The following is a 9,525-nucleotide window of genomic DNA, read 5'->3' as shown; positions in this document are numbered from 1 at the left end:
TGTGTGTGTGTGTGTGTGTGTGTGTGTGTGTGTATGTATGTATGTATGTATGTATGTATGTATGTATGTATTTATGTATGTATGTGTGCGTGTGTGTTAATGTTTTTGAGTGTGTTCCTCAACTACCCATAATGTCAAATAGAGATATAAACATTGATGCATATGAATTTTGTGCCTTTGCGTGACAGAGGGAGCGAGCAACAGATTACTATTCTGTCTACGAAGACTTCACAGAGGGAAGTGGTTTGTGCTGAGAGGATGGAGTGTGAAAGGTAAAACGGTTAAAAAGTTCCCACGAGAATCTTTGTTTGTATTCAGAATAACTGGTTAAGACTTGTTTCGATTTGCTCTAACTCTTTTCGTCAGATCAGCATCTTCAGCGGATAATGTTTGTGTGTTTGTGGGCGGACGGATGCCAATATATACGTGTCAGCGTTCAAACCAGTGATGTGTTCAGTGAAGACCCAGGGGAGCAGCCCCATACAGGAAGTGAGTTTTGGGACCAGAGGAGGTCAAACAGAGGTCGTGGGGTGACTGATAGATGTCACCCGACAGACTACAGATGTCTCCACCCCAGCCCGCAACTGCCTCTAAACCACAGGCTATACACTGAAGACCTCTTTCCTCTTTCCTTTCTTGAGAGACACTGACATGTGTACAGAAGATGAATACGAAACCAAACAAATGCTTGAGTGAGGATCCTTTTTGCGCGCTACATTTTGAGCGGTTGTGCAGTTGTTGTTTTGCTCTGTTTCCATTGTATCAGGGTTCAAAATCGTAGTCTAACAAGCTGTTGTCTATGACCTATAAAACTCAGCCATGTTGTACTTGTAGTGTGGTATTCTGAGAGTTGATTCTCAGTTCTTAATAAAAGACGGGAAGGGTTTGTTTCAATGTTAACCATCAAGGTAAAAATCTGTCAAATGCACATACATATCAACTTGTTCTTGTTTTATGTGGCAGACTTCGTGCAGTTTCATTACATATGGTCAACCATTGTCAACAATCATTAAACACATTAGCTTTTACTACATGACTTCTGGTTAGTATTTTTGGGAAGAGGGCAGATTTTTGGTTTAGCTGTAAAATGATGGAGCTCACGTATTGCTGTACACAATGAAAGTATTCAGTATGGAGACGTGATGGGCAGGCTGCTCCTCATCCCACCGCAGGAATTGCTTCTCAAAAAGTAATTTGTCTGTATTTTGGTAATAATTTATTGTTTGTTGTTTACAAAATGTTTTCTGTTATTGTATTGCATTGTATTATATTGTTAATGTATTTTACCTGTAGTATTATCTCTATCGGCAAAATATTGTATAAAAAAAATATATATATATATATACATATATATATATATATATATATATATATATATACATACAAACTAAACAGACTAAACATAAAAAATGATTGGAAGTTGATCCAAACCGGCTAAGCTGCCTTAAAGTTCATGTAGTCATTGCTGACTGAACAGTTTTTTTTTTTAATGATAAAAATAACCTATGATGCGCCACCAGGAAGCATGCTGTGTGAATGTAACAGAAAGACTGTGAGCTTTGAAAAAGAGAGAAGATGAACCTCCATGAGTGGACGGTTAGGGCACCTGGTCAGGGCACCTGGTCAGGTCACCTGGTCAGGTGACCTGGTCGGATCATATTTCTCAAATCAGACTGGTCCAATGACAGCTGGAGAGATGGCTCCAACACGCCACTGTGACACACACACACACACACACACACACACACACACACACACACACACACACACACACACACACACACACACACACACACACACACACACCCAACAAACACACATTAAATTTAACATGCATGGCACACATACACACACAGACATGTGCGCACACTTCCATATCCGCACACATACAGAACAAACTAAATTGCATGTATAATTAATGTTGAATTAAATATATATTAGTCCTTCAGTCTGATTTTTGAAGGCTGAGCAGTTCACCGGTCGTCCACGGTGTGTTGTTCCTCTTCCTGTAATTGTATCATTTTTGGGGGGTTTTATTGATGCCGGTCACAGCACCAGCATGTTCAATCACTGACTAGTTGTGGCCATACTGGTGCACTGCCATGCCAAAATTGACGGACCCATAATGCTTTTCACATGTTCTTTCCGCAGGTGTTTTCGCATACAACCCTACCTTCGGTTTTAAACAGGGTGGCGTTTGGGATGATGAAGCTGTGCTCCTACCTGAGGATGTAGGTGATGGAGAAGATACAGGAAGGCGGGATGGAGATCTGGCCGGAGCACTGGGAGGAGACTCTGGGGCACGCGGGCCTGAGGAGGGCGCTGTGGCTCTCCACCCACACGTAGCCCCCGCCCCGCACCAGCATCCTGTACTGACCGCTCACCGACTGGCTCATAGACAGCACTGCAGAGAGGGGAGAGAGAGAGTGTTGTGTAATCGCTGTATGTGCTAACGCACTGTTAATATACCGATAAAGCCCTTTGAATTGAATAGAGAGAGTGATAGTGAGTGAGAGAGAGCAAGAGGTACAGAGAGAGAGAGGGGGAGAGACAGCAAGAGGTACAGAGAGAGAGAGAGAGAGAGAGAGAGAGAGAGAGAGAGAGATAGAGAGAGAGAGAGAGAGAGAGAGAGAGAGAGAGAGAGAGAGAGAGAGAGCAAGAGTTACAGAGAGAGAGAGAGAAAGAGAGACAGAAAGAGGGGGGAATACTTGCACACAGTGGTGTAGTCGACGTGATACGCAGGTATACGCCGTATTATACCCACTAGGAACGCACCAGGATTTGCGTATACCCACTTTATTTTTCGCAAATACCGGTTGGGTATAACTGCAATAAAATACTTTAAGCAGGGGAAGTTATCTCCTACATTCACCATTCATAAAATTCCCCCTGCTCTGTCTCTGTTACGAAGCCCGAAGCTGCCCCTGCATCTCTGCACGTTAGTTGGCGAGCCGAGCCCCTCCTTCTCGCGTGTGTGTGCGTGTGCGTGCGTGCGCTCGCGCGCGCGTGTGTGTGTGTGTGTGTCCAGTCCTCCCATATTAATGTGTAAACCACATAACAAGTAGTCAACAGAAGACAATGTTTTAATTCCACTTTATATCTCCTTGTTACTTTTAGATGATAACCCCTGGCCAGCCTTTCAGACTGGGTGTCAGGCTAGGGAATTTAAAAACAGGCATCCTTGGTTAGAGTGAAGGGAAAAAAAGTTAGGTAAATGTCAGCCAACATACAGTTGGTATGTATTGAAATTCATAATATTAATCACTATGCAAATTATGGTATGTTAGATAACAACAGTAAGAGCTCAAATTAGAGCAATTGAAAGAGTGAAACATTAGTCTCCCGTCATCTCCTTCTCATGCACTGGTTAGCCATGGTTGTAAACAGTTCATTAAATTATTTTGAGTAGATTTTGGCCTTGTTTAGCATGTGCTTTTGCTACTATAGATATACAAAGGACAACTTGTCGGGTTTTTTACGATGCTGGGAGGGAATCATCACAGTATACCCACAAACACACACACATACACATAGTGAGAGAGAGTAACCGAGAGAAAGAAAGTGAAAGAGAGAGAGATGAAGACGGCTCGTAGAGTGGGAGACGGGAAAGATCCAGAATGTACAACATGAGAGAGCAAGACATACAGATGGTGAGAGAGAGAGACAGAGAGAACGAGAGAACGAGAGAGAGAGAGAGAGAGGGGGGGGGGTGGACAACGAGCCGTGTCAGTGGGGGGCTTACGGTTGCGGTGGCTCCTGTTGAGGCGGCTCGTGTCCAGCATGTGACACAGCTGGTAGAGGGAGCGGCCCTGCAGCTCCTCAGGACTGTAGCCCAGCAGGGCCTTCACCCTGACCCCCACACACACACACACACACACACACACACACACACACACACACACACACACACACACACACACACACACATATATACACACACACACACACACACACACACACACACACACACACAGACACAGACACAGACACAGACACAGACACAGACACAGACACAGACACACACACACACACACACACACACACACACACAGACACAGACACAGACACACACACACACACACACACACACACACACACACACACACACACACACACACACACACACACACACACACACAAACACACACACACACACACACACACACACAGACACAGACACAGACACACACACACACACACACACACACACACACACACACACACACACATATATACACACACGCACACATATACAAACATATACACACACACACTCACACACACACACACACATATATACACACACGCACACATATACAAACATATACACATACACACACATATATATATACACACACGTACACACACAAACACACACACACACATATATATACACACACGCACACATATACAAACGTATACACACACACACACACACACACATATATACACACACGCACACATATACAAACATAAACACATACACACACATATATATACACACACGTACACACACAAACACACACACACACACACATATATATACACACACGCACACATATACAAACGTATACACAGACACACACACACAAATATACACACACACACATTTATATGCAGATACAGACACAGACACACAAATATATATATACACACACACACATATATGTCCACACACACACACAGCAGCACAAGCACACACGGAAAGACACACATATATAGACAAATACATGAATACACATGAATACACAGACACACATAAAGGTACATGCAAAATGTGTGTATTCATAAAATTGACATCTCTCATCTCTCTTGAAAAATGTCCTTAACAAATGACAACGTCTTGACCATGTCTGTGCACGCACGCAGAGACGGATAAGTGTTTTGTCTGTGTTGATGCGTTGACCTTATCACCTGCTGTCGCAGCGCGTGAAGCGCAGGTCCAGGCGGTGCTGGCTGGTGAAGGTGTGTGTGATGACCAGCCGGTGGCAGAGCAGCAGGGGTTTGCAGCTCAGGAGGAGGTAGGAGGTGGAGGAGGGGGTGGAGGAGAAGTAGGGGAAGGAGGAGGACATGCACGCCTTCATGCGGCCCTCACAGTGAAGGACCTGGACCAATCAGAAGGGGCAGGCACAAGTAAAAAATAAGTTCTGAATGTTTATTGAAAAGTTTTTTTACTTTGTTGTAGGATAGTGTAGTGCAGAGGTCGGCAACCCAGGCACGCGTGCCACCACTGGCACGCGGCAGCTTAATCATTGGCACACTTAAAATAAATCAAAAAATTAAATAAAATAAAAACTTATTTTTTATTTTATTATTAAAAATGTCACCGGACAATACGGCAGCATAATTATTACTACCGATTTTTTTTCACATTATTCTGTTTTGGGCATTTCCTCGCAGTGCAAATATGATCAACTGATTTACTGAAAGCAGTGTTCTGAAATGGGATCAATTGAGAAGAAAATATTTAAAATATCGTTGCAAGTGGCCTGTATGCATCACCTTCACATGGTTTTGCAAAGCTGTACATGTCTTAAAGAAATTGATGTGGATGGTTCCAACATTCTCATCTATTCTTGTTTTTTAGATTTCTCACAGTTCAAATTTTTTTTAATGAGTTTCTAAAAGTGGTGTTTTAAGATGGGACATATGTAATTATAATTGGTAAGCCCATGTAGCAAATATAAAAAAAAAAATATTTAAAATGTTGATGCATGATTGTGGACTATATGGAAATAATACAATTTCAGGTCTTCTGGAAATGTTTTTGGTCGCTGTGTATAACAATAATTCATAATTCAGCTTAATATTTAATATATTGTTGCTTAAGGCACACTCATTAACGAGAAAATGTCAAACTGGCACTGCATGTTGAAAAGGTTGCTGACCCCTGGTGTAGTGCAACTAAATGCTAATCACAGCATCGCTTTTAGGAGGAACTCTGTCAATGCACAAGTTATGGATTTCAGCTTCAAAACGCATTTTCGTAAATTCAGTTTTATTTTGTTTTCATAAGCCAATTTGTAAAATATATAGGCAAAGAACTCTCACCAGTGTACAACAAACCAATAGATGACTATGCGGGGATGCATTTATTATTTGGTAGTAATTGTAATTGCTAGCTCCTGCTGTTACTGACTAACTACTACTCTATTCTATTAGGCAATTGACCCTTTTCACCGAGGCACCGCCGTAGCAAAAACACAGGTGTCACTCATTACCCAAATTATGGGCTCTCTAAAAACCAACTTCCACAGGGGGGGCAACAACCCAAAACATTCCATGTCTATTGCAGCCAGTAACAAAATACAAGTTTCCAACACACAAACGTAGAAAATAGTAATAATATAGTGAACACAAATTGCTGAAAAATAAATACAACTATGAGCTTATCATATATTCTAATCATTTTAACTAAATAAATAAATAACCCCCTTTTAACTAACCTTCCAAGATGCAGACTTGATGTTGGTGGTCCTCCCCCTGTGTGTCAAAGTGCTCTTCATCCTCATGACAAAGTCTCTCTCGACAGCCCAACAGCAGTCCCCTGAAACATACGCAGAGTTAAAAGCTTAACGGCAAGCAGAGGAACACAGAAAGAAATGTGTCATTCCTTCCTTCGGACATCAATATTCTTTGTTGAATGTGTGATTGTTAATTTAATGATAGGTATTGCAAATAGCACACATCCACAATAGCCCACACACCAAGGTTATTATAATCTATTAAATCTAACAAAATAACGGAATCTAACAAAATTGTGAAATCAAGGAGTGAACGCAACATTTCCGTTAACTGATGGCTTTCCAAGAAGAGGATAATTATTAACTGAAACTGTTTGGTGTGTTCATGAAACTAACACTTATACATTGTTATCTAACACACACACACACACACACATACTGACACACCCACACACCTGTTGTGCGGAGGTTATTTCCAATTTCTTTGTGGTCACAAGGATGGGAAAAGTCATACAAGCTGTGTCCAATCAGATCCACCTGTGTGCCCAAAAAAACATTATACACAGAAAACCTCAACCCTCAGCGAAACCATGGCAGGAAGTGTTGCTGAATGTATGGGGGTGTTTCTATGTCACGGTTGACCTGTGAACATATACATCGTACAGTGAGGTCCACCCGACCTGATAGAAAAAAACTAGAAATGTAAATGGTGTGTGTGCGCTTTCTAATGTGTTTGTGTGTGCATCCATAGCTGCAAGAGTGTGTGTGTGTGTGTGTGTGTGTGTGTGTGTGTGTGTGTGTGTGTGTGTGTGTGTGTGTGTGTGTGTGTGTGTGTGTGCAGTGCAGTGCACCTGAGTCAGGCCGAGGTGCTTGGAGACATTATCAGACAGAAACACCATGTCTCCCTTGGTGGAGACCACCAGCAGAAAGCCCTCGGAGACCCCCAGGTAAAGCTCAGCCTCCCCCTCGGTCAGCCCCCAGCTCCTCAGCTTGGCCTCTCTGCTCTTCTTCAGACCCTCCTCCTCCTCCTCCCCCACAGACCACGCGCATCGGTAACTCCCCGGGTCCCTCCAAGACGTACAGCTACCGGCAGTATAGTCTGAACCAGGGATCAGTACGGCGATGGAGTCGGTTAAAGGTAGGGGATGTTGAAATGTAAATCTATTGGATATAGATTCTGCTGTCCCCTGGGAGTCAGTGTAGAGGGGGCTCCAAAAGCTACGTTCAGCTCATAACACTGATATCTTATGCGTTAACACAAGGACACAGGCACGCACGCACACCAGACACACACACACACACACACACACACACACACACACACACACACACACACACACACACACACACACACACACACACACACACACACACATACGACAGACACCACACACACACACCCACACACACCAGACACACACACACACACACACACACACACACACACACACACACACACACACACACACACACACACATGGACCACAAATCCTAACAGAAGTCAACATAAGATAAATAATTGAAATAATTGAAATTTTATAATTGTTATATTATATATAGCACGTTAAAAAGCCAAAGGTAGAATAAGGTTATTTTTGATGGGGTTTATTTCGTTTTTAAAAGATATGTTTTGAACTTCATGACTATTTGAAGCGCGTGTTCCCACTAAAACTAGAGGTGCACTGGCACATATATGGTCAAGGGGGTAGGCCTATTGTTGTTGACCGCCTTTATGATGGCTCAATACAAATATAATACAAATACAATACAAGGCATGGGCTTCATTCCTCTGAGACGCAGTAGTGGAAACATTGGAATCCATTTCGCTTTATTAGCCTATGTAGAATCGTTGTATTCTTCCTGTTTCTTTCCTGATGCAGCCTACCTGTGAGCAACGTGCTGGTGTGCATGTAGCTGATGGTCAGACGCAGGACCGAGGGCTTGTCCAGGTGAGCCACCAAGTCGGGCGACAGCGGCAGGAGGTGCGATAGGTCTGTGAACACGTCAGCCTCTTTCTTCCGTCTACTCCGCGCTGCATCGCGGCTGATCGCCCTGGAGGAAGGAGGACCGTACACAAATAAAACTTGTCCCTCGTGTACTTTAAAATTGGAACGATCTAACAATGATACAATTATTGTTTATTATAAATTTTCTTCATAAAAAAGAGTAGTTTACTTTACAAACATAATGATACCGGTTTGAAATATAATTGTTTAATTTGTCATAATTATAAATTTCTGTAGGCCTATAGGCTACATGTTTCTAATCATAAATAGTATTACGAACAACGGGCCGTGTTTTAAGTTAATAAATAATGTACCTACTAACAATTTAACTAATTGTGTCAAGTGAAATCGCAACTTTAACTTCAAATCCACTTATTACCTGACCTTGTTCTGTCTCCCAACTGCGCACAGAATAGTAAATTATTAAATCACTCTGAGCCTCAACTCAAATCCTAAATATTATAGAATTCATCTAATAATAACAATTAACGAAATAACGCATGTAGGCCTATAAAAATTAAATGTCGGCTTCCAATTAGGACATGTGGTTCTTACCTTCTCTTTTCTCTGTCAGCTTTCATATTATAAAAAAAACTACAAAAAAAACAACCAAAAAAGTTATACTGCCGTTGGTTGTGATAAAGATTGTTTTGCTGGCGGGTATTCACAGTGGAAGCTTCTGCTGTGTTGCAATTAGCAGCCTGGTCACAGCTCGTCACATCAATCTCTGCGTCTCGCCAAATCACCGAGGAGCTGTGAAGGGGATGTGAATGTCGCAACACGAGGGGTCCCAGTAGTGCAAACTGAGCATCCAGGCTGGCGGAAGTGCAGATGGCCTCACCACGAGCCTCCAAATGTGTGAATGTGCTTCACTGCACTCCTCCCCACACCCCCACCCCCCCCATACACCCACGGCTATATTACAATTAGGAAATTGATAGGTCAACTTGAGGCGGAAGGTCCCATCACTCTATCACACACGCGCACACACACACACACACTACTGTCCCTCTCGCAGCCAACACTACAATAGGTGTCAACATCAGAGTCTTATC

The 9,525-nt window shown here is 42.6% G+C and overlaps 1 protein-coding gene across 1 annotated transcript; it reads right to left on the bottom strand.

The window, feature by feature from the left end:
• Nucleotides 1–2,303: 2,303 nt before the first annotated feature.
• LOC130371792 (endothelial PAS domain-containing protein 1-like) lies at nt 2,304–9,051 on the bottom strand (the record flags this gene model as incomplete). The annotated part of the gene is made up of 8 exons (XM_056577655.1): nt 9,026–9,051; nt 8,350–8,516; nt 7,316–7,563; nt 6,908–7,001; nt 6,447–6,547; nt 4,915–5,105; nt 3,743–3,849; nt 2,304–2,404 (listed from the first exon to the last, which is right to left on the bottom strand). Coding segments are annotated over exons 1-8 (1,035 nt in total), but the record flags the coding sequence as incomplete, so codon positions are not given.
• Nucleotides 9,052–9,525: the final 474 nt, after the last annotated feature.

Source organism: Gadus chalcogrammus, chromosome 18 (genome assembly GCF_026213295.1).
Source record: "Gadus chalcogrammus isolate NIFS_2021 chromosome 18, NIFS_Gcha_1.0, whole genome shotgun sequence".
NCBI lineage: Eukaryota > Metazoa > Chordata > Actinopteri > Gadiformes > Gadidae > Gadus > Gadus chalcogrammus.
The sequence above is the reverse complement of the archived record's forward strand: the minus strand, read 5'-3'. Positions and strand labels throughout refer to the sequence as shown.